The sequence below is a fragment of the Otolemur garnettii genome, unplaced genomic scaffold, assembly GCF_000181295.1.
Source record: "Otolemur garnettii isolate 467f Iridium unplaced genomic scaffold, OtoGar3 scaffold00003, whole genome shotgun sequence".
Taxonomy (NCBI): Eukaryota; Metazoa; Chordata; class Mammalia; order Primates; family Galagidae; genus Otolemur; species Otolemur garnettii.
Genome location: NW_003852398.1, coordinates 28,644,669 through 28,670,834, shown reverse-complemented (window position 1 = coordinate 28,670,834; position 26,166 = coordinate 28,644,669). Strand labels below are relative to the sequence as shown.

The following is a 26,166-nucleotide window of genomic DNA, read 5'->3' as shown; positions in this document are numbered from 1 at the left end:
GAGCCATTGATTATATTTTCAAAAAATATTTGCCACCTTTTTGTACTAGGCCTATCCCTGTAGGCACCTTTCCAGAAAGAGAGGTGCAGCTCTCACCGCACTGACATTGGGATTAACCATGTGATTTATTTTGGCCAGTGGAATGTGAATTGGAGTGAGATGTGGGAATATCACAGCCATTCAGAGAGAGCAGTAAATCCCAGAAGTAGTGAGTGAGAAACAAGCTTTATTGTACATCACTTGGATTGAGATTTTTGGTTGTTCATTACCACATTAAAAGTGGCTAAAGCTGATTTATACAAATGTAAACACTCCCATTGTTCTTTGCCAGCCTTTCTTCCCCCAATCTTATTTCATTCTGTCTCAGGGTAAGTATATCCTCATAAAACAGAATCAGCCAATTCTCATCAAACAAAATAGAGATACTGCTTCAAGAAAAATTCCCACAGGAGAAAACTATAAATTAGTTGAACAAACAAATAAACAAACAAACAGTACTTATCAAAAATAGCACAAATAATCCTAAAAACAGAGAAGCTCCAGAATTGTCTCTGAACTTAACTGTCAACTATGTAGCAAAATTCCACTCATTTTAAACAGCACAAATTTGGACCCAACATTACACAGACAATTATTTACAAGTAAAAAACAAGTCTTCACATTTGTATTTAGCATCAAAAGGGTCTCTGGGTTCCTGCACATAGCTATATAGCACAGGCTCGTTATTTAATGCTTCTGTTGGAAATAATTAGAAAACAGAAAGCTGAGGGACTCTAAGAAAAAACACTAGAAGCCAAATGGGGTGATAATTTAGAAAGAGAGGTTTTTATAATGCAATGTGGGGGGAAGGGGAAGCTAGAACAAAGATACTTGAACTTAGAAAGATACTTTCTAAAACAGCAGTTCTTAACTGGGGCTGATTTTGCCTGGTGCTCCCCCTCCCTCCAGAGAGATTTGGCAATTTCTGGATATTTTAAGGCAGTGATTCTCAACCTTCCTAATGCCACAACCATTTAATACAGTTTATGACCCACAGGTTGAGAACAGCCATTTTAAAGAGTTAGTTCATATGTCAGTTTTATTTGAAATTGTATAATGCATTGCTTTTTGGAACACTCACAAAGTTGTGCAACCATCACTAATGTCTAATTGCCTGAACTTTCATTTCTTTGTACGGTCACAACTGGGGTGTGCCTAGTTAGAAGGCAGAGTGTGGGGAGAACCCAGGGACACTACTAAACCCTCCACAATGTATGGAACAGAACTTCCCCTAGTCCCCCACAATAAAGAATTAAGAATTATCTGGCTCAAAAATGTCAGTACTACAGAGATTGAGAAATCCTGCTCTAAAGGAAAGAAGCTGAGGTTTGTGCGGGAGGGGTTGGTGTGCTTTGGTGAGACCGAGAGCATTAAGGTTGAAGTTACCTGACAGTCGATGCTGGAGAAGGGGGTGGCGTGTGTGCATGTGTGATGTGTGTGCTGGCGTACATTTCCATGGTTCTGTCTGAGCCCCAAAGCTACAGTGAGAAGCATACATTTGTAAGACAATTACTTGGGTGCAAGTAATTCCTGGGCATGTCTGCTGGATGTGAGGCATGTATGGTATTGACAAAGTCATGGGCATGTGACGTTACTGCAGTGTCAGTTCTGGCATCAAGACTGTGCCTGCTGGGCACTGGGTTTGCTACCTGTTCAGGACTGTGCCAGATATAATGGAAAATACAGATAACAGCATAATTTGTTTCTGATTGCAGAGAACTATCAGGTCCAGATGGAAAAACAAAATTAAGTAGGAAAGGTAACTGATGGCAAAGATGATGCACAGCTTCCTCACCATCTCCAATTCCTAGTACAATCCTTGCATGGAGAAGCTGTCCACACGTTTCATTGTTAAATGAATTTGTTAGGCCACATCGTATGACACATGCTTGATTTCTTTTTCCTTTCCATCCCCTTGCCATCCATTTCAACAGGAAATCTTGTCAGGTCCCAGACAGATCCTTTTTCTACCTAGGAGAAGGTTCTTTTGACCTCTATGGTGACCAAGTACTCTGAGTCACTGTCACCCTTCATCAGGAGTGGCATAATTGCTCACTCCAGCGCTTCCTGCCTCCAGCATCCTATATCCACCGACAGTAGCCAACGTGAGCTCTCAAAATATGAGAACATTCACCACAGTCCCTTGAGGTTAAGGCGGTGGGGAAGGAAAGAGAAGTTATCTGAGTTGTACTCAGAATAAAACCTAAACTCCTGCAGATCCTAATGTGATCTGGCCCTTTCCTCAACCTCACCCTGGCTGCGTATGCCCCTGACACACTAATTTTCTCTGTTCTTGAATATTCCAAACTTACTGCCACCATGGGGACTTAGCCCTTGCTTCCCCTATCTTTTGGGACACTTTGCCAAGATCTTTGTATGGCTGGTTCCTTGGGTCTTAAACATCTTCAGAAAGGTGTTCTTGGGCCAGCCAAAGTGGCCAGCCCTACTCCCAGACTCTCTCTCTCTCTCTCTCTCACACACACACTGTATATGACTTTCTTCATAGCATTTATCACCACTCTTTGAAATTGTCTTGTCACTGTTCATGTGTGGATTGTCCCTGCCCATCTGAAAGGCAGCTGAGAGTAGTGACCTTTATGTCTTTGTTTGCCATCACATTTCCAGTGCCTGGTACTCAGCATTTTCTCAATAAATAGTTTTGAGTGAGTGTAGAACAGGGTGTGAAATGTGGATTTTTTTAGCAGTGTATGGCCCATTATTTTCATCAGAGAGATCCTAAAGGAGATGGGTCTTAAAATGGGACTGGAAAAAAATGAGTGCATCTGGATCAATGAAACAGAAATTGAAGGGTATTTTAGGGTAGGCAATTATGCAAACAAGACCTTAGAGGTGGGAAATCATGGCCCCAGTGGTATCAGCAAGCTTTGCGTGAGTAGAGTGGAAAAGAGGCTGTGGAGGTGACCTCACATCAAGTTTTTTTGTGAGGGGTAGCCACCTAGTGAAGAGACTTGTACAACACTTGACTTAACTGGAAACCATGGAGGTTTCTGAGCAAGAATGTACCATGAGAAAAGGTTGTTAAGAGTGTATGGCAATATGCATGGTGGACTGAAGATACGGGAGCTGTAACTAAGTCCACCTGGCTCCTGCGCCTGCGTTTAAAAATGCCATTTATTAAGACAGATCATAATTATTCTTTGTATAAATATCCTTTGTATCCATCTACAGATCCTAAGTTTTGTGAAGCCGGGTCATGGTGAATTCTCTGTCTAGTGCAGTACCTGACATCAAGGAAATGCATTTAAAGATTTCTCTGACTGAATAAATGTGTCAGTGATGGAGTCGGGTTACCCTGGAGGACAACTGGCAGTACCTAGAAGCTGCTGCAATAACAAAAGGTCTGCACACGTGTGCCTGAGTCACAGTGTGAACCGAATGGACCAGCTTCACAAACATTCCAGGGGAAGGGCCAGACAAATACACTGCTACATTAATACTTGGAGGTAAGGGACAGGGAAGATTCCAGGGTTTTCAGATGGAGAGATGTGGATATGATAAATTCTACTGACCAAGACAGGTAGACCGAGTGAAAGGAGCAAAGAAAGGGCAGGAACGCATGTTTGAGTTCACTCCGAAACATTCAAGCAGAAGTGTCTAGCAAATGGTTAGTGGTATGCTCTAGAAATTAGAATGGATTACATAGTTATATCTGAAGAACCCTAACCAATGCCTTCTGGAATATGTCTGTGAAATTAAGCTCCTGGACAAAAGGAAAGAAGAAGACTAAGAAATAACTGAAAAGGCATATTCAAAGAACACTGGTTTAGGAGAAAGAAAACATCAGTGGAACAAGGCTCAGAATTGTAATGTGCCTATCAGCTCAAATTGAATAACTTAACCCAGCAGAACCCTCACTTCCACGAGAGTACCTTAGCTAACTGGTTAAAGAGAGACTTAAATAGGGGGAGGATTTTATCATAAATTTAAATACATTATTGCATTTAAAAAAAATTCTTTTCAGATTAGTCCATCTAAACAACAGACACTTCTGCGATTCCATGATGTAATGCCAATTTGTTGAAATTAACTAAGTGCTATTGCAGCATAAGGAATTTGTACAGAGGACACTTTTTTTGTCCTTTGAGACAGAGTCTCACTATGTTGCCCTTGGTAGAGTGCCATGGCATCGCAGCTCACAGCAACCTCAAACTCTTGGGCTTAAGTGATTCTCTTGCGTCAGTCTCCCAAGTAGCTTGGACTACAGGTGCCTGCCACAACACTTGGCTAGTTTTTGGTTACAGTTGTCATTGTGTAGCAGGCCCTGGCTGGGTTTGAATCTGCCTACCTCAGTGTATGTGGCCGGCACTCTAACCACTGAGCTATGGGCACCAAGTCCAGAGGACACTTTTATTCCCTGCTAGAAGGAAAGAATGCAAGAAGTAATGCAACGATGCCATAGATACAATTGATAAAGGTTTTAAAAACTCTTCCCTTGGGCCCCAACCCAAACTTTGTGATAGAATCACAAAGGAGCACTGGTATTTATCATTTTGGGGATAAATGGCTTCAGAATTTGCTGCTGATTTGGGCAATCTGTGAGCCTATACAGATTGACAACACTTCTAACTGCCTCTCAGTGTGCTCAGTGTTCTGTTCTCTGTGAACTGTTCTTATTGGTGTCATAAAATAAACCCTGGTCCTTTCCCACTCATATCGATCACTGATGACCGTGTTTCTTACCCCCTATGTATCCAACTGTGCCAGCGGCTTCTCATAGCTTCTGAGGACTGAATACTGTTGCCTGACACTTTCAATTTGGGGAGTTCTTATTGAATCTGCTTTTTAGTCAACGTCCCAGTCCTCACCTGTCAAGCTATGACATGAATGAAGAGTCAGATCTAAGAATGTTGGCTGGAAATCAGTAATGGTTGTCAATTTTGAGCCTTGTTGGTCTAGATGAATCCTGTAAATCATGGATGATGTCGAGTGCAGTGGTCAGGGGTACTGGCCTTGGAGTCCAGCATAGTTGAGTGTAACCTGACTCTGTTCTTACTATCCGTGTCATCTTGGGCAAATCACTTACTCACCCTTATCTCCAAAATTGGGATAATAAGAATACTTACCTCATAGAGATATTATGAAAATTAAATGAAATGATGTAAGTAAGAGCCCTTAGTTTAATTCCTGACATACAGAGCATAGCAAGTGCCAGGAAGTAAATGGGGCTTCCAGGCTTTGTTGTTGCTGTTTGTTCTTGGAATGAAGAAAAAGGCCTTTTTCTATTTTACTCAGATTATTTGTCAGTAGCTGGGTATGGCCTGGAGTGAGCAGAAGGAGGGAAGTACTATCTCTGCCCTGGAGAGTACCTTGTTTCTCTGCACAAGGGAGATGATCAAGCTCCTTGAGACTCAAATGCTATTTCATGACAGAATAGTTCTAAATATAGTAGCAGTATGTAACGCTTTTGAAATGCCAGTGTTCTCAAGATCAAATCATTGCAAAACTATCATCCTGTATCTGGGTGAAGGTGACAAACAAAAGTTGTTTGTTTTTGACTCTGAAAATAACTCCTTCCTCCTGGGCTTCTCCACACCTGTCCAGGATCCCACGTACTTAGCGCTAAGCCCCCAGCTCTGACTACCGACCCTACACGGATGCAGCGACTCAGTCCTCACCTGATGGGCTTGCTGTAAGAGTTCCATTCTCTCCTGAAGAATCTGACAGTCATACTCTCTGCTCTTCCTCAGCATTTGCCGCCGTAACTTTTCTACTGCCGTCCTCAGCTCCTCTTGCTGTTTTTCACTTAACAATTCACCAAACTTGATAACAGTTTCTTGCTGCAGGGCATTGTACAAAGTAGCTTCTAGTTCCTGGATTCTCTGGCAAATAGAATTAGAACTTGGCATTTATGTGTGGTGTACACTGTGTATGTGTATGTGCGTGGATGTATTACGTTAGCCTGATGGGATCTGAGCAAGAAAAGGGATTTCAAAGCTTCCCTCTTATGAGATTCCATAAGGGTCATTAGCCATTTCTCCTCTCTAGCCAGGAGAAATTTGTTCTCTTTTTTTGGATTCTGTCCATCCTCTATACTTTTCATTTTTGAAAAGCCCTTATTTGGTTATAGTAGCTATACCTCCTATTCTCAGATTTAGTGGAAAGTAAGTTTGTTCTCTTCCACTTGAAAACTTCATATATTTAAAGTTCTCTATCCTGGTGACCATATTTTAAAAATCAGTGGTCTAAGTTGGAACAAAGTACTTGAAATTGGAGATATATCTCATGCAGGAAATGCCATCTCTCTTCCATGTAACAAACCTCTGTACTAGAAGATGGTTTTGTAGTCTCCATATTTTTTCTTGAAATAAAATGGGGAAGTAAGCTCAAAACATGACCTGCAATCTTGGAATTGGTCTGTTTTTGGTTCTTTGAGATGCATGGTTGCTCTAGCTATAACATATCTCTTTGACTCTCCTCTTTTATAGATGAAGGGTCTGCTGCCTCAAATCTGTGTATTTTTTCCCCACATGCTGCAAATATTTGCCAAAATCCACAATCTTATCTCTAGTAACTTTCACAAAAGCAACTACCCGCCTCCTAACCCCTTTGGTGGGGAATATTGTGTCCTAGCTCTTGTTCTGAACTGAGAAGATCTCATCTTCTTTCAGTTAAATCATGTTTTTTAAAAACATGATTCTTCAATAGTTGAGGGTACCACATAAACATGTAGCTACCTTAATCTTATTTTACCTATAGGTGGGAGTGGCAAAGGTGAAAGGGTAGGAAGGGAGGGAAAAATCACTTTCTCTTCTATTCTCTAATTAGTACCAACTCTCATTCTCTGCTCAAACAATGCTCAGAACCCCTTACTCATTTTGGACAGGAAAGACTAATTCATCTTCGTTACAGCAGGGGCTGAGAGCTTCACTCTCTTCCCAAAAGTGACTCAGGCTGCTTCCAGGAAAAGCATTATAAAAACCTCTGCTAGCAACTCCTTGAAAAATTCCTCTAGTTTGCTCTTTTTCTTTTGATTTATTGCTGTGAATTAATGGGGGGTCTGGGCATCAGGAGAGAAGAAATGTAAGGCGTAGTGCAATATTAGAATTGTGTAATATGAATTTGGTACAGGGAATGGATCAAATGTGCTCCTCTATCAGCATAATATTCTGTGGGGGAGAGAAAGACATAACTCACTTACCAATGCAGCCTCAGTCTCTGTGGCTGGATTATGGCTGTTAGGGCCACAGTGTCTGGAGTCAGATCTACACACTACCCTTTTCCCAACTTGGGCAAAGTTCTTCTGCTATCTAAACCTTAATTTCCTCGCATATCAGATAGTAATAATAATCTTACCTATGCCTCATAGGGTTGTTGTGAAAAAATAAATGAATTAAATATATGCATAACAAACATTAAACACATTATTATTCTACCAACTAGACCAGACTGCCCAACAATTGATTTGATAAAAATTTCTCTTTGATCTACATTGCCATCCATTCAATCCTTCACCTAAAATTATCTAACAATATATACAGTAGAACCCCTGTAAGCTGTCCAACCAAGGAACTATAACAAATTGGTCACCATACAGAGGTGGTCAGCATAGGGAATTAGGCCTCCTGTATTGATATGTATATGTGGTGCATGTCCAGTTTGTGAAAATTAGATCAATTTAAGGAGGTGTTCAATGTAGAGAAGCGGTCAGCTATGATGGTTCTACTGTAATTTTTAAAAAGAAATCATTCAATATTTCTTAAATATTATAAGGCTATAATAATAGCAAAGTGCTAAAGATATATTTTTTCTAAAATTGGAACTGGAAACCAATGAATAAATGACCTGAATGTTGTGGTCTATTCAGGTACATAGCATGCCAAACTAAATAGTATACTTTGCCCCATGGTATATGGTTGTATACTCTGAGCATCTCTATCACTTGTGGTACCTACCATATATGCTTGGTCAAGAGCTTGTTTTCTGTAGTCTAGCTCTTCCTCCAGATAGCCTTTTATTTTGCAGAATTGTTCCTGTAATAAAGGGCCACATTGATAAAGAGCCAGCTTAGTTAACTAGAAAGTGACATATAAATTGTATTAATTAATGTTTTCTCCAGTCCTACTCTAAGACTAATCACTAGCATTTGTAGAGTCATAGATTTTGTCTGCTGGGAATACAGCCCAACTTTCAGTCTCACAGAGGGAACGTGAAAGTCAGTGGAAAGAAGCATAAAAGATACGATGAAAAATCCGCATGGAGTGCTCTAAAACAGCAGTCTCCACGCTGTTTGGCACCAGGGACGGGTTTCATGGAAGACAATTTCTCTACAGACAGGGTTGAGGGGGAATCTGACAGGAGGCAGAGCTCAGGTAGTGATGCAGACAATGAGGAGTGGCTGTGAATACAGATGAAGCTTCACTCCCGTGCCCACCACTCACCTCCTGCTGCTCCTGACAAGTCAGGGACCAGTAATGGTCCACAGCCTGGGGGTTGGGGACCGTAGTTCTGAAAGATTTGTAATATCTTTTAGACTAATACCTCACGTGACTGGAGTCATCTAGTATCTAAGAGTAATGTAATTAGGAATAGATTTTTGACAAGTGTTAAATAATAAGTCTATGTAAAAATATTGTGACAGTATATTTTTGGAAGATTGTTATAAAATGTAACAGAGCAGGCTTATATAATAAACAAGTTTAACTTATGCAGATTCATCTAAGTAGAATTAGCAATCACAAGGAAAAATAATGTATTTAGATTCATCTGTGTACAATTAGCAAACACAAGGAAATATAAAAATAATTAAAGAGTGGGAGGGATATTACCCACACTGCTGCTTATTGAGGGGGTGTCTGTCTTTGCCACCCAGCCCAGGAGGGCTGGGAGACATAAAATTGACATTCCCTCACTCGTTCTCAATTTCTGTGTTCCTCTTAATATAAGAATTTTGCCAATAGCATTTAAAACTGTATCTTCATGTACAACACAGTTCCAAGTTTAAGTCATTTATTTCTTCTGGGTGCTTAACTAAAGGAACAAAGACCTCTTCCAACCCTGGAGAAAAACCCAGTGGTGTTGACTTTTGAGAGAATACATGTCTGCATGTAGCAATTTTTGTTGTTGACTTTCCTCATGATCCCTGCATTGCAGTGCCTGGAACAGAATACTGGTACAGGCTGATTGCATAGTTAATATTTCTGCATTTAAAGAGCTTTTAAGGGTAATATTGAATAGAGTTCTTGCTATGTGCTTTAACTTCAGAGCCTGACTTGGTGGTAACATGTGAACCCTGCATAAATACATATAAACAAATGACTTATAAGTTGTCACATACTATACACATGCAAGTTGTTCTTATTACAGCACTCCCTACCCTGATAGTAATCCATTACATGTGTTTTAGTTATAACAGTAATATTAATGAAAGTTTTATTATAAAATTCTAATCATTGTTATAAGCTAATAATAATCAATTCCTAGACTTGAGGATTTAATATTTTTTAATGTGTGGTGAAAGACACATAACATAAAATTTACAACCTTATTGTAAAGGTTACAATATTACAACCTATTTTTAAGTGTAGTTCAGTGTGAAGTGTATTCACAGTGTTATGCAACCAATGCTCAGAGTGTTTTCATCTTGTGAAACTGAAACTACATGCATTAAACAACAGCTCTACAATTCCTTTTCCTCTCAACCCCTGGCAAGCGGAGTCTCCTGTTTGTTCCTAGGCGTTTGACAACTCTAAGACCTCACATGAATGGAGTCAGCTAGTATCTCTTCACGACTAGTTTTTTCACTTACCATAATGTCCTCAAAGTACATCCATAGTGTAGCTAGCTATATCAGAATTTCCTTCCTTTTTAAGACTGAGTAATATTCCACTGTATGTGTGTATTACATTTTCTTTATCCTTCATTTCTATGGGCATTTGGGATGTTCCCACCTTTGGGCTGTTGTGAATAATGCTGGTATGGATATGGGTGCACAAGTATATTTTCCAGACTCTGCTTTCAATTCTTTTGAATATATGCCCAGAAGTGATATTGCTGAACCATATGGTAATTCTATTTTGAATTTTTTGAGCAATTGTCATACTGAATTTGATAGCAGCCCTGCCCTTTTACATCCCTCCCACAGTGCACAAGGATTTCAATTTCTCCATATCTTTGCCAACTCTTGTGATTTTTTTATTTTTCTGATAGAAGCCATCCTAATAGCTATAAGGGGGCTTGAGATTTTTTAAAATCAAAGTTACATCTACCATTTCATTAAGTTTTACTTGATAATTAAATATAGTAGAAAAATTACTTAGGCTAAGAAAGAAAGCACAAGAGAACGCCTAACTCAATTTTCTTCAGCATTAGTTTTGGGAATTTCATTCCATGGTCTGTATACAAAACAATGAGAAGGCTATATGCTTTCATCAGTGCCAGAAAAAAATGGCAGAGGCAACTTTTATTTTTCATTTGCCTTGTAAATTTTTCTTAATTTTTATTTTACCTTCACTTTGTACTCACCATGTCACTTTCCAATTCCATCATTTTCTGGTGCAGGGCAGCCTCTGCTCCTTCGATTTGCTGGATCCACTAAAGGGTTAACAAGAGAAAAGTTTTTGGCATGATTTCTTACTATGATGTATATCTGTGTGCTATTCACTAAGGTGCTTAGTCTGCTTCCCTTACATCTCAGGAAGCAGGCTGAGAACCAAAGTGAAGACAATGCAGTTTTATCACTTAGTTCATGAGCAAAACAATAGTCTTCTGTACATCCATCCATCCATCCATCCAACAAATGCATGCATGGATGCCGGGGGTGTGCTAGGTAGTGGGGCTGTCATGGTGAACAAGACCAACAAGAACTCTGCTCTCACTGGAGGACACCATAGGAGGCTTTCTCAGACATGATAATTGCATCGGGGTCTGAAGAATGGGTAAGAGAATGACTGGGAAAAATGAAAAGGAAGTTCCAAGTAGAAGGGAAACAATGTCCACTCACTCCATGGTTGGAGGGAGCATGAGCAGAGGCAGAGGCCCAGGTAGAATGGAGAAATGGTAATCTTTCAGAATATAAAACTTATTGTAGAAAAAGGGGGAAGAATTATTTTTATTTATTTATTTATTTATTTATTTAAATTTCAGATGTTTAACTTCTTTTCATTTTTTAAGTTTTATTTATTTTTTTGGCCAGGGCTGGGTTTGAACTCACCACCTCTGGCATATGGAGCTGGCGCTCTATTCCTTTGAGCCACAGGCACTGCCCTGAAGAATTATTTTTAAATGGGAACACTTTAAACCACATAAAAAGAACTTATTCTGATATGGGGTACTGATTTTAGCACTGATAACAGAACCACGAGGCTGCTTTCACATTTTGCAAAATTAACATCCTTTTTTCATCTGATATCTGGTCCATATTAAAACATCTCCAGTTGTTAGCAAAATGTTTCCTTTTTTCTTTCTTTCTTTTTTTTTTTTTTAAAAAAAAACCTGGTTTTGCTTAAATTTAGAGCCAACAAATATTCATTTCAATATTTCCAAGTTTCTTTTTATTTTATAGCAATATATCTTTCTTGCTCCTTCACTGTTTCTTTTCTTTATGCCATTATTTTGAGTAATGTGTCAAAATTAACTGTGTCATTTGACCTGTAGAATAAACACCTCCATTTCCGACTGGAGAAAGCTGATTGCTCGCACATGGTTTCATTTGATTTCCAGCAAGCATTTTATGCATTTAGGAATTAAGGAAGCATCCCAACAAATGTATGTAGTTTTCAGTTTATCAGACCATGTGCACATGACAATCAATTCTGTGCTGAGTTTTTTCTTTTTCTTTTTCTATGCTTCCCAGCCTAGACTGCAGTGGCCACTCACGACCATGATCACAACAACCTACAGCTGTGAGCTCTTGAGCTCAAGCGATTCAACCTCCTGACTTCTGAGTAACTGGAACAACAGGTGGATGTGCTCCCAGCTCTGTTTCATGTACTGATTCTTATCTTGAGGCACCTGAGTACAAGTTATCTGGCTTCTCCACTTGCCTCTTTTCCTCTTCTTTCTCTTACCATTTACCGGGATTAGACACAAGGGGGCAATAGCACACTCGGTATTGAGTTTCTCCCGCAAGTCCTTACATTGGGCCTTGTGCGTGAGATGGCAACAAGCTACCCCTGAACTACAGAGTCAACTGGGAATACTTGGTGCGTACACCCCCAAGGAAGAGTCCATGGCTGGTGTGTTCACATCCAAGGAAGAGTCTAGGGCAAGGGCAATGCTCCAGTTCACCATCTCTCAACAAAAACCTTCTTTGTTGGTTTCCCAGTTTGGTGCGGGTTACTTGAATAAAGTAATCCAGAAGTCTCCCATTTTTTAAAGGAATTATGGTGTGTAGACTTTTGTGTTTTCTTACTCTATCTGGGTTGTATCAGCCTTAAAAACGAAAGGTGTATTCTGTATTTAATAACAGGAAATCATTTGCTAAGGGAAATTTAAATTTCTTCATGCCCTACCCTGCTCTTTTGGTTTTAAACCAGCCACAGAGATGATGGAAACGTTAGCACAAATCATTACCTTCTCTGCAAGGGACAACACAGTGCTGGCCTGAATTATTGCCACTTGTTCTTCATTTCTTAAATTCTGTGAAAAATAAAAAAAGAGAGGAAATAAGCCGAAGGTACTTACGATATTTACACTAAAGAAAATACTGTCCATCTGCCTGCCACAGACGGTACTGAATAAGCATGTGCGGGACCTTAGCAAATTCCTATAATGTCTAGTCAGAGTTAGCAGAGAGTTAATTTGAAACCTCAAAAAATTATATTAAATGTGATTTTTTTACATCTCTCTAATATTATCTTGCTTTTGTGTCACTGTGAGCACACTTAGTTAATAGTCATGTCATGAGAAAAATGGAAACTGAAATGAAATAAAGAGCATTTCATAGCAGTTTTGATGTGATTTTATTGATTTTGTTCTCTCCTTTGATAATTTTCCAGGGGAAAAAAACAGAGACTTCTTCAACGGACATGCATCATTCACCTAGGATAACAATAAATAGTCTTCCCACCGAGTATGCCTGGACCCTGTCTGGAAGGTGTTTTAGAAAGAAAAAGGACACTAGCTTGCTGGTCCATTTTTGTGTGGCTGCCAACAACTCTAATATTTAGCGACATTGGCAATTTACACTGGATGCTTCTGAGGAACAGTCTGGTGGTAATTAGCTTTAATCGCCGCAGATTGTGGTCAGCTTGCAAACCTGAAACCCGTCCATGAAAAACACTTTGCCAGCTCCTATTTCTGCTACTATCTACCACAGATCTTTATAATCCCTTAGCCACGTTGTTTTGATAGATTACAGACTTCCTCTAGGGAGCTAACCTCCTGAAGTAAGCATGGCATCTCGTTTGCTATTATTTTGCACATGATGCCCTGGAAAAGTATTTTTGGGCTCTGTTTTGGCCCCCAAATTCGTATCTATTGCCCACTTAATTCATTACTTACCCCGTTATCACCCAGGATATCAAGCTGCTTTATGAGATCAGGGATGTTCACATCCTGCAAAATCAAGGGGATGAATTCAAGTCAAAGACACAAGTGTGGCCCATTATCCTATCAGTGCCTGAACCCTGTGTCAGAGGAAGATGTGCAGTCAGACATAGTTGGTTTTTTTTTTTTTTTTTTTTGAGACAGAGCCTCACTCCGTCACCCTGTGGTAGAGTGCTTTGGCATCATAGCTCATAGCAATCTCAAACTCTTGGGCTTGAGCAGTCCTCTTGCCCCAGCCTTGCAAGTAGCTGGGACTATAGGCACCTGCCACAATGCCTGACTTTTTTTTGCTTTCTGTGTTTAGTAGAGACGGGGTCTTGCTCAAAGTCCTGAGCTCAAGAAATCCATCACGTCAGCCTCGCAGAGTGCTGGGATTACAGGCATGAGCCACCATACCCGGCCCACACATACTTAGTTTAAAATTTCTACTCTGCTTCTTGTAAACTATGTGAATTTAGGCCTAACAGTTCACTCTCAATTTTGCCAGTTACAAAATACGTACTGACTTCACAGGCTGGTCTTGAGGATAAAGACACTTTATAAAGAGTCCAACATGTATGTAGTAAGGACGTGGAATATATGCTTATTAACTTTTTTCCTTCTAATTGCCAAACTTTTTTTTCCAACTATGATCAACTTTAGGCACAAAGAAAACTAATAAGTAATACATATAAAGAATTAACATTTCTGAGCTGGCTAAATTTTGTCTGCCCTATGAAAAACTACAGTGCAAATTCCATTTTGCGGGGTGTTCAACATGAATTTTATCCTATAGGAAACTACTTTTTCTCTACTCTTTGAGTCAGTTTGAAGCAGCTGAACTCCATTTGAAAGACCTCCCTTGGATATAAATTACAGCCATCAGATTAGGTTGTTTGTGATTTACCTAAGAAAAGGTATCTCAGAAGAAGACAAAGGAAATTGCTTTTTATTTAATTTGAGTTGAATCAGAAAATTGCTTTGGTTTGCAAATTTTTATGCAGCCCAGAAAGCCAGGAGTTTAAACACCATGTGAGTGGTGTAAGACGGATGACAAGGAAGCACAATTTTACTGCCTGAATTTTCTCCCCATTTCTACTTTATTAGTACCAGTTCTCCTCCTACTCAAGTTCAAACAGCAGTATACAGCACAGCCTTACTAAGGGGAAAGGGAAAGTCTAGCTTAATCTCATAGGAAGGGGGAAGACAACTGAAGCAAGTACATTTGGCAGCTGAGTGGGAGCGGGAAGGGCCATGCGGAAGGTAAAGGAGAGACCAGGAATAGCAGAAGGCATCCTGACTTTACTCCAGGGAATATATACCCACGTGTAACTTTCTCACTTTACAGGACAGTATATTTCCTGGGAGACAGAGAGACCGCAATTCAACTTAATATTTACAATGTATTTTAGTGGCACTAAAGATAGTATTATGTTTTAGTTCATAAGCAACGTGTTATAAACCCTGAGCACTTTCATTAAGAGAACTCTGCTTTAAATTAACCACATCAAAAGAGAAAGTGGACGAGATGACTTTATAGTCTCTTGTAACTCTGAAACTCCTGGATTATGAATTAATTTCACAGCACTTAAGGTGGCACAAGAAAGGGATTCAACAAAACTTTCTCCTATGGCAGACTTCAAGTGTGTTTCTTGAAGTATCAAATTTGTTTCATATTTCTCCTAGGTAGGTAAGGCTAATCATCTTAATAAATATTGCGATCTTCTGTACCATTCTTTATGTTACCCTGTTCTAAGTAATCATGGGTGCCTGCCTTCTTTGTTGCTACCATTTGTGTAATACATTTATTTTATGTTCTGTTGATTTTCCAAGAGATGTGACCATTTTCAATTTCTACATTGTATCAAAAGGTAATCCAGTGACTGAAAGACCAAGGAGTCATGAGTGGCCTCCCTTTTTCTCATTCCCCGTTTTCCTAATTTCTTACAAACATAAAAAAAAAATTAAACATCTGCCTACCTTGACACCTTCTTTCATACAGTAGATCTGTAGAGCACTCACACCATCTGAGAATGGGTGAATTTGGAGATTAAATGGAGGGGATCGTCTCTCTCTTTCCTTGAAATACAGTGAAGAATATATAGAAATTAAAATAAAAAAGCAACAACTGACTAAAGACTAAACCAGTAGTCTCTTTATGCCATTTCAGCAGTTTATCAATGTCATTGGGAAAAGAAAATCAAACCAGGATGTTGATAGTTAAATTTAATGGGAAGGAATGGGCTAGTCGACTCCGAGGTAGAGGAGAAGAATTTACAGATAGTGTCATCCATCTCTTGCAAATTTTTTGATTAGGAAAATGCAGGAAGTGGAGATCTGATTTAAACCGTATGAATATTTAGAGCTTTCGGATATCACAAAGGGGGGTCTTGCCGTGAAGTTTTATGGCAGCTAAGGGCCTATTGCATATTCAGTGCGCTCAGACTTTATGAGTAAGATACGTGGGCAACAAAAGATGACTTCCTCTTCTTCACTGAAGCATGCCAACTGCCAACTTTTTGTCTACATCTAATTTGAAATAGCCTCAAGAAGAGATTGCTGGCAAAGTAGGACAGAAATCAAGTGAGAATTTTTCTTATCCTTTTACATATCCATATACTTTCAATTAGACTCTATTCCAAATTTTTGGATTTCATTTGTATGTTTCACTTGGAAAAAAAATAAAACAACCTTAAAATTGGGTTAGATTAGTTAAGATATTTCCTAAGTTATCTTGCTTCTTAACCAGTAATTTTTTTATTTTTTGGATGAGTGCATTGAAGACTAAAAAGTTAACTTATAAATTTAACTCAAAATATTTCTATAGAGAGCACATTTTGAAATATAATTCTTGAGCTAACAGTTTTTGATGTTAAAATCTGATCAAGGATGGGCATGGTTATTTAAAAGTCAAGAAATATTGAGGAGGTTTGAAATCTATTGTTTAAATTATTTTAAAAATTATTCATTAGCCTTGTTTACAAAAGTAGCAATGTTGAAAAGTATAATATCTGAGCACACGGTTCTGAGTTGCATCAAGGCTTTACCACTTATTAGTCATGGGACTTGGGTAAGTTATTTAATCTCAGTTGCCACAGCTATAAAATCTTGAGAGTGATTGGAAGGTCCAATTGAAAGAAAAAAATCTGAAAGGGTTAACTCAGTCACTAGCTCCTTCGTGTGGTAGGGGCACGTTAACTGTTATTGTTATTATTAGCTTTATCACCATCGTCATCATCATTTCCTTACTTCTAGCTCTAGATTTCGAAACTCCAGCAGCTCATTCTGGTCTCTGGCGTCTTGTAGTTCCTGTTGTAACCGGTGATTTTCTGCCTCCTGCTTTTCTATCTAATAAAGTAAATCCTGAAGTTAGGTGAGCATTGCAGAGAGCATCTATAACTTTGCAAAGCAAGCACGGATGGTATGCATTTATTCAGTGAATAAATCTTCCAGATCATGAAAAACATTCCCAAGTAGTTATGAATAAAATAACTTTCCTTCTAGTTATTCTTTGTTGAGTTGCTTTGAATTCCAGAGAAAAATGCTGGAAGATAGCTCTGTTCCTTGGAATGAAAGATAGGCAATCCTGTGACTAGCAAATGTACGTCTTTGTGATGGGTCAGAGACAATGTATCAGAACCAGATTTACTGGTATAAATAAGAGGATTGACCCCTCTCATTTCTGGAGTTTAAGTTGTCAGAGAAATAAATTTTTTAGAAACAGCTCTCATCACATATAAAACTTTCCTTTTCTACATGAGAAAGCCCTACACTTCCTTGAACACCAAGCTCTGACATCTATAGGAGTCTTCCCAGTCTACTCCTGGAGAAGTGACACCTTTTCCTTCTGTTTTCCTATAGACTTTCTTACAGGAACTCTAGTATAACCTGATGAAGTATGAAGTTCAGTGAGCTGTGTACAAATGTGCCTCCCGCTATAGGCAAAGTCCATGTCTGAGTCATTTTTGCATTTTAAGGAACCAGAAAAGTTTTTTTTTTTTTTTAAAAAAAATCATAGGATGCACCTTACTTTCCCAAACCTACAATTTTGAAGTTAAATGTTTGGCTTCATTGTCACTTCTGTGATCCTTTTATTCTTGGAAGCCTGGGCTCAAAAATCCCATTTTTAGTCCAAAGAAATCAAGAGTAAAAGAAATCAGATGGAAAACATAATGGGAATCATTATTTTGATGATAAAGAAATGTAATAACATTTATTTCCAGGGATCTCCGAGACTCATTGGAAAATAAAGGTGGGGAAAATGTGAGAGAATAAATGATATTAATTAACGTACTCAACCGTAGATACATGCGCTTGCGGTCTAGTGAACTTCTGAAAGTTTTTAGAAGTTGACTTAGTTTATAAAAGAGATTCAATTCCTATTATCTTGTATTGGATCAGAGAGGGGCTATTTGGACAGACTACTGGTTCTGTTGTAGTTAGTGAAGCAATTAGAACAGCGGTTCACAGATTGTGATTCACAGACCAAGACCAAGGGCAATGATGTTTTTTCTAAAGGGCCTCTTACTATTCCCTAGAGCAGCAGTTCATTTTGGAATAACTACCCAGCCTCTATATGATGTATACATTGGTTCCATCTCACATCACGCAGAAAGCCTCTGCCAGGCTAGAAGGGAGAAAAGACATGCTTCCTCCTTCTCATGCTTACCAGGTGGTTGTGATTAACTTTTATTACTTGACAAGGCTAGAAAATATTGGTAGAAATAATTCTAAAATCATCCCTACCTAAACTACAAATTGACTTGCAGGATTATTTCCCTGACTCAATTGGACTTTCAAATCCTGCTTTTGTCAAGGATAACACAAGGATTATTTTGTAATCTTTCTCTAGATTTGTGGAAGGTGAATATCACAGGGAAATCCAGCTTTGAATTTAAACAATGTTCTCAGTTATGTTTAATGGTCCCAAATCAATAACCTACATTCAAACAACCCAAATTAATTCTACCTCTTGGGCCTAAACCATGTTTTTGTATCTTAATTTGTTGACAAATTTCCTGGACATACTGTTTTGTGCTTTGGATACATCTAAAAAAAGTATTTCCTTTAAAAAGAAGTAGAAACAGCCAAGCTTAGCAAAAAGATTACAAGTGGGAAGCTGAGTCTGTGTTAGGATGGAGCATGACCTTGGAGTCATATTCTGGAGTCACTTCCTCATAGAAAATAACAAGTCCTATTCACAGAATGTTTTTCGTAGATGGACAACCATATAGCGTGTGTGCGTGTGCGTATGCGTGTGTGTATATATATGCACGGTATCGATACAGCACATATATATGATCGACAAATCGGTAGGTTTCAGGGGTCACATCCTTTTGCGTCTGCACAAAGCCCAGCGCAGAGCCATGCACTTGTGCCACTTAGCTGATGGTGATGGTGGTGACAGGGATGTGGTTGAGGATGTAGCAGAGGACAGAGCAGCACCAGAAAAGCTTCCCCTTCCCCTGGCCCTTGTGCCACTCCTGAGAGCACCTCCTGCTGCTCCTGGATCTCTAATCATTTTCTCCTTTGCCCCACTAGGGTGTTCGCCCAACATACCTTTTCTAAAAGCTCCTGGTTTCTCTTAATGAAAAGTTGTTTATCTTCTACCCAGTGTGAATCCTGTTTGACAAAGAATATCGCGCAGTCAGCATTTCAGAGTGGCACGAAAGAGCCTGTGTTGTCAAACCACTTTGCCAGGGAAATCTTCTTCTACCCCGTTTGTTTGCCTGCCAACGACTGGTAAATGACACCCACCCCGGCCAGCTCCTTCTTCAAAGACATCGGGGCCAAAGTTGCCAGGAAACTGCAACCCCCTTTTCATCATCACTCACTACCTCTACCTTTTTCAGTCTGAATAATCCAGGACCAGCCTTCTGGGGACTCAGAAGTGACCACACAGGAAAAAAGTGAAAAGGGTCGGAATGCACACAGGCTAGATACATATGGATGGAAAACATTAAAATGCGGAACCATAAATGTAGCATAGAGGCAAAGGACGCAGCTTATGACAACTCCAGGCTATTTGTACACGGCTTCTCCTGGTTTCTCTCTTGCCCAACCTCATTCACTGCTGTGGCTGGGTTCATATTTTGGCCCAAACAACACCAGGGTTGGAAATACAGAGTTGAACGTTCTGACCCTGTTTGAGAAAAGTCCCCATGGAGAGCCAAGCCGTGTCTCGGAGGTGGCCCATGCACAGGTAAGCTAGAGAAAAGTCAGACTGAATTGTCTGCTCCTGCAGAAGAGCCAGCAACCAAGTGCCTACCTGCCCTTTCTGAGCCAGAGTCGCTTCCAGGTCTTCAATTTTGGCTTTGTACCTTTGCACCTCTGCTTGGAGCTGTTCTTGAGCCTGGTGAAATCAAAATTCCAGAGCTCAACAAGTAAAATGGTCATTCAATAGCTTCCTTCCTCTCATGTTTCTTGACTAGAACTCAACAAGTGAAAGAAAATAAAAAGAAGTTTCTATGACAAAAGGATCTTCTCTAAACTGCTTCCATGTTCTAAATACGTGTTTAAAAAACTTCCTGGGGTTCCCTTTATTGTCAGGTTAATGTTCACACTCTTTGGCTTGGCATTCAGGGACTCCTACTGTATTTCCAATTTTTTCCTACTACTCATCAACGTAAGAGTCTACTCCTTTGGTGAAATCCTTTTTTTCCTAGATATGCCTTGTAACTCTCTGCTTTTCTCTGTTTGAATATGTCCCCTTTCAACAAAGCCTTGTCCCATTTTGCCTTTCCAAATCTTTCCATTCTTTCTGAGCCATTTTCCTGCCTCCCTCCCTCCCTATCTATTGTATATTTTGTGTATATGTATAAGCATTTGTGGACACTGACCTTCTAGGCAACAACCTAGCTGTACTATGTCATTTCGTCTAGTACAGCAGAACCACCATAGTTGACCCCCTCCCTACATTGACCTAATTTTCATAGAGAGGACATGCACCACATGTACACATCAGGGCAGTAGGCCAGTTCTTTATGTTGACCACTTCCATAGATCGACCACATTGTTATAATCCCTTGCATGGTCAACTTACAGAGGCTCTACTGTAATTTGATTTTAGATTCTCTTTTAGTATCTTTATATACAAACTTATTCCTTTGTAAAAAATTCGAAGGTTTTTATTTGTCTGTTTGTTTCCTGCCCATATACCTAGTTTTTATTCTTCGAATAAAACTAGAATTGGATTCGCTTAGAATCTGAATATTCTTCAGTATCTAAGGTTGAGTAAAATCAATTGATAGTATTTTCTTACTCTTCATTGTCAGCAGAATATTTCTTTGGACTGTTAAACATTATATATTTACTCTTGTCATGTCTAACAGGTCTATGCTTAATTTTGCTAAGATCTATTTTAAACCTTGAGGTTATATCGACTACAATCTATTTTTTCTTATATCAAAATGATATCTTTTGTTTTTATTAATGCTTTCATCTAGATTATCTATTTTCACATTTCAACTTTCTTTGAATTTATTCTATTGCTCTTTCTCTAACATTTCGATACCTTTTAGAGTATTTTGCTCAAAAGGGTACCTTTTTTTACTTTAATGTCTAGAGATAATGCTAAACTTTTATTTAGATGAGAGAATCTGATGAGAGGAGGACTGGTTTCTGTATCATCACTTCTCAAAAAAACAAGACATATGGTATGATTTTAAATATTCAATATCATGTTACTCAGAATTCTTAATAAATACTAATCGTGAAAACACAAATATTACAGTATTGTAATACATACATGTGAAGGCATGCAGGTACATTCCTTTCTAATGACTCCTTGCCTGTCTTATTTCAAATTAGTGGTTTTTAAAACATGTTTATTGACTTATGTATGTATGTGTGCATATGCACATCACCCTTTAAACATTTATAATTGTTATATTTATCTTTTCCCACTAACAAGTAATACTAGTTCCTACAACACACTTCAGTGCATTGCAGACCTTCCAAAAATAAAGTGAGTTATAAGGCAGCACCCATAGCTCAGTGGGTAGGGCGCCAGCCACATACATCCAGGCTAGTGGGTTTAAACCCAGCCTGGGCCAGCTAAACAAGAATGACAACTACAACAACAAAAAAATAGCTAGAAGCCCAAGTGCTCATCGATCCATAAATGGATCAATAAATTGTGGTATATGTATATCATGGAATACTATGCAGCCTTAAAGAAAGATAGAGACTTTACCTCCTTCATGTTTACATGGATGGAGCTGGAACATACTCTTCTTAGCAAAGTATCTCAAGAGTGGAAGAAAAAGTATCCAATGTATTCAGCCCTACTATGAAACTAGTTTACAGCTTTCATACAAAAGCTATAGCCCAATTATAGCCCAAGAATATGGGAATGGGGGCGGGGGGGGGAGGATGGGTGGTGGGAGGGATCACACCTATGGTCCATCTTACAAGGATACATGTGAATCTTTCTAAATGCAGAATATAAATGTCTTAACACAATAACTAAGAAAATGCTGTGAAGGCTACGTTAACCAGTTTGGTGAAAATATTTCAAATTGTATATAAAACCAGCACACTGTACTCCATGACTACATTAATGTACACAGATATGATTTAATAAAAAATAAAAAATAAAAAAAAATGTGGAGATAAAACACCATGCAAGGAACTAAAATATGAGAGAAAAAAAGAAAAGAAATTAGCTGGACATGGTAGCACATGCCTGTAGTCCCAGCTACTCAAGAGACTGAGCCCAGGGATTCAAGGTTGTGGTGGACTATGATTGGGCCTTTGCACTCCAGCTTGGGCAACAGAGCAGGACTGTCTCAAATAAGTAAATAAATCAAAGAATAATTAAAAAAAAAAAAGAAGCTGAGTGTTGTGGTGGGCACCTGTAATCCCAGCTACTTGAGAGGCTGAGGCAAGAGAATTGCTTAAGCCCAAGAGTTGGAGGTTACTGTGAGCTGTGATGCCATGGTACTCTACCGAGGGTGACATAGTGACACTCTGTCTCAAAAAAAAAAAGAAAGAAAGAAAGTAGGATATAATCGCAGAGTGTTCATGATCCCTTTTGGATCATGTAAATTTACGAGGTAGTCACAGCCTGGTGGTTATGCCTGAAGTCACAGGCTAGCTTCATATCCTAGCTTTGGGATTTTAGGTAAAAAATTTAACTTCACTAAGTTACTATTTCCTCTTCTGCAAAAAGAAGATGATAATGGAATCTAGCTCCAAGAGTTCTTTTAGGATTACACAGACAGTGTGTGTAAAGTGGTCAGCACAGTGCCTGGAGTGTAGCCACACATTCAGTAAGTTTTAAGTATTAGTGTTGTATCCATTTCTTTTTCCTTCTGTTTTGAAATAGGGTTATGAGAGGCAGTTGTGATATAATGGAAAGAATATCTGACCCAGTGAGATCAGAGTTGGAATCCCAGCTTTGTAATTTAGTAGCTGCGTGATCTTCGGGGATTGAATTAACCTTTCTGAGTCGCAAATTCTTCTAGAAGAAAATACCTGCTTTAGGGGGCTGTGGCAAGGGTTAAGTCAGATATTGTCTGTGAGAATTCTTGGTTAAGATGTCAAATGTAGTGCTGTGCACAGTGAACGAAGAAAAGAAACCAGCTATTGCTTCTGAAAGTTAAAAGTTCTTTTTCCAAGAATGAAACTAAAAAATGGATTATTCAACCCAATATTGTCTAGCTTTGAAAATGTTAAGTTTTCAAATAGCAAGAATAAAAACTATATACTCAACTCTCTTTGAAGGAACAATGACATGGGTCTAAGCTGGTTCTAAGGCCTGTAGATTCAAGGTTTGTTGACATAAAAGATAAAACAGTTCAAAAGCTGCAGAGGAGAGAAAGGTGCAGGGAAAGCTGTCCTCCTGATAGTTTCATGTCCCTGGTACATCTGTGCTCTGACTGCCACACGCTAACTCAGAGCACCCTCAGCGGTGACACTAACCTTGGCTTCTCGTTCAGCATCAATGATGCCCCCAGTCTGCTCCTGTAGGAGGGCATATGCTCTTTGGAGGGCCTGGTATTCTTTTGTTAATTGTCGAAATCGTAGCTCAGATTCTTCAGCTGCTAAACTCTTGAGGTTCAAAAGAAAAGCCAAAAATAACTGTGTTACATTCAGGTCCTGTGTTCAATGTGAAATACTAACTTCATTTTAACCATTTAAAAAGAAGTCAAAGGATTTTTTTTAGTATTCTGTTTTGATTTTACTTTTAATTCTAGAGTGTATTTATGGACACAGGTACTGTTGATGCTTTCAAGATGGACACTGCAGAAATATGTACATATTTATTTTTTTAAAATAAGAATTTTTACTTATTTATACATTTCTGATTATTATCCATTTTGGTGTAGATTTCATTCCATTTTGGATCTAAAGGGAAAAAGTCATGCTTAGATTAGGGATCTAAATTTGAGGAAATTTAGATCTAAGTTGATTCTAATGTCTCTAGATTCAAGATATTAAGTTTACTCATTTCTTTTTAGTATATTATTTTCCAAAACCTTTTCCCAGATAAATTATAAAAACTGTTTTTACAGCTTTTGGTCTTAAACTTCATGGGGTAACACAATCATCACAGAACTCTGTGAACAGTGTAGACTGTGGGGTTTTATCCCCCAAGATCCTGAGTCGGGAGTTGTATGGTAGGATCCAGGAATTTTCACAATAGTTGAGCCTTCTACATCACTCTGATGAAGCGGTTCCCAGAACATGCTTTGCTACATAGTGTCTGAGACTGTATCCAAAAGACTTAAAAGGTTGTTCCTTGGTTCATACCTTCCCTAGATGAAGAATTTTGGATTGAAGCCTTTATTTTGAAAGAAGTCTTCAAGTTATAGAGCTAAATTGTAGAGAAGGTTTCTAAAAGGGTTACCTGATACAAGTGAAGGTATTTTTTAAGAGATAACAAGGTCAAGTGTGGTTATGAGATTACTTTGTGCTGCTCGTAAGCAATGAAAAGTGAAATGCTTTTTCTTTCTCTAAAAGAAAAGATTTAGCGACAATATTACTCAAGGCTAAAAAAATGGAAAAGCTTACTTCATCCAGGTCATCATCAGGAGTCGCTGGTGTCCTGTCTGTTCTAAACGAGGCCATGGATGATGTCTCTGAATCCATGGAGTCCTCATCATAGCCAATAAATGGGTCCAAAACAGGCCTCTGAATGTAGAAAAGTACGTGTTTACTGACACAACTAAAAGTTGGGCAAGAGGAATATTATTAAGATAGTGCCAACTGGCATGAGTGTAGATGAACATAAAAGACATGGAACCTTTAAAGTTTCTTTGATGAAATAAAAACATGAGACATGAACACAAAAATTCCATTATTTCTCCCATACTATTTCACTTCCAACACATTCAAGGAAGATTCTTAAAACACTCATAGAAACACTGAAGCCTCTTTTATATTGTGTTTTATAGCATGATGAGCCAATGTGATTTACTGCACTTTCTAGGATTTAATCTATGATCAAAGGACTTTAAAGACCCAGGCACCTCTGTGGAGGGGATTATCAGATTTAAGTATTGTTATCTATTTCTACAACTAAAACAAATGATAGACTTGGTAAAAACAAAAACAAAAATTAAACAGAGTAAATAACAAAACTTTGTGGATTATAAGAGCCGGTACAGATATTGGTAGATGTGGGGAAACATTATCAATTTTATTGCCTGAGTGAATGATGAAAATATAATAATCAGTTATGGGCCGGGTGTAAGACCCTCATGTTACTCTGTGGGAGACATTAAATCGTTTGTAGCTTTTACATGTTTGTGGAGTCTTACTTTCCAGCTCCTCAGATGATCCTTTCTACATCAAACCTAGAGGTACCTGCATTTAGAGAAAGTTATCTTAAAGCAAACCCTTTCAGGCTGAACTCCACACACAATCATTTTTAGACTTCTAAGAAATGCCAAGAGAAGAGATTTTCTTCTAACAAATGAAGCCCATGGTTTACGGTAGCAGTTCAGGAATCTGATTTATCACATCTCTGCAGGAAGACTCCATGCCAAGAATCATTTCTCAGGCTGTCTGTGGCAAATGCCTGATAACCTAGTTTTCTTATTACCTTGATGGGCTTGGAACTTCTTCTATGCTTTCTCCTACGGATGAGCTTTTCTCGGTCCTGGAAAACAGATGAAAGACTTTTCAGATAGCTTTTTGTTTTTTTGTAAAGAAAGAATTGTTTTTCCCCTAAGGCATTATATTTAGAAGAGAATTGGGATTTGCTTTATAAATTTTGGCAACTTTTGGATGTGTAAATATTTGGACGCATAAATATTTTCAAAGTTAGAACATTCTGCTGTTTTGTCTGGTAATGTATGTGGATCTGAGAGCCTCACAATCAGAAAGGGTACTGTGTTCCTAATCAGAATTCTTCATTTTATACTCAGAAATCAAATAGCTCTGAAAATAGTTACTCATATTTTCTCTAAGCACAGTTCAGTTTTCTCAAATCCAATATAATTTTAATTTATGTTAAAAAATATCATTTCACAGTGAAGTACAACCTATGCTTTTCATTTAGTCATTTTAAATGCATAGAAAATGGTCTTTGGGCGATTCGGGGAAATCCTTGCTCTCACCTGTAATCCCTGAAAATAGAACTGTGAACAGAGTGTCCAGTTTATACTGTTGGGTAGAACATTTAGTGTGGTTTTT

At 38.6% G+C, this 26,166-nt stretch overlaps 1 protein-coding gene across 4 annotated transcripts in view; it reads right to left on the bottom strand.

The window, feature by feature from the left end:
- Positions 1-26,166, bottom strand: part of JAKMIP2 (janus kinase and microtubule interacting protein 2) — a 163,832-nt gene that overhangs the window by 15,581 nt on the left and 122,085 nt on the right. For 3 of the 4 annotated variants that reach the window (XM_012807398.1, XM_003782063.2, XM_012807388.1), the window contains 12 exons: positions 25,574-25,630; positions 24,541-24,660; positions 23,449-23,577; positions 19,793-19,876; positions 19,084-19,146; positions 16,774-16,872; positions 15,505-15,603; positions 13,501-13,554; positions 12,571-12,636; positions 10,522-10,590; positions 7,953-8,030; positions 5,676-5,879 (listed from right to left, as the gene is read on the bottom strand). In XM_012807398.1, the coding sequence (XP_012662852.1) occupies positions 5,676-5,879; positions 7,953-8,030; positions 10,522-10,590; positions 12,571-12,636; positions 13,501-13,554; positions 15,505-15,603; positions 16,774-16,872; positions 19,084-19,146; positions 19,793-19,876; positions 23,449-23,577; positions 24,541-24,660; positions 25,574-25,630 (1,122 nt within the window). The remainder of the gene's footprint in view (positions 1-5,675; positions 5,880-7,952; positions 8,031-10,521; positions 10,591-12,570; positions 12,637-13,500; positions 13,555-15,504; positions 15,604-16,773; positions 16,873-19,083; positions 19,147-19,792; positions 19,877-23,448; positions 23,578-24,540; positions 24,661-25,573; positions 25,631-26,166) is intronic. The other variant, XM_012807395.1, reaches the window with a different exon arrangement.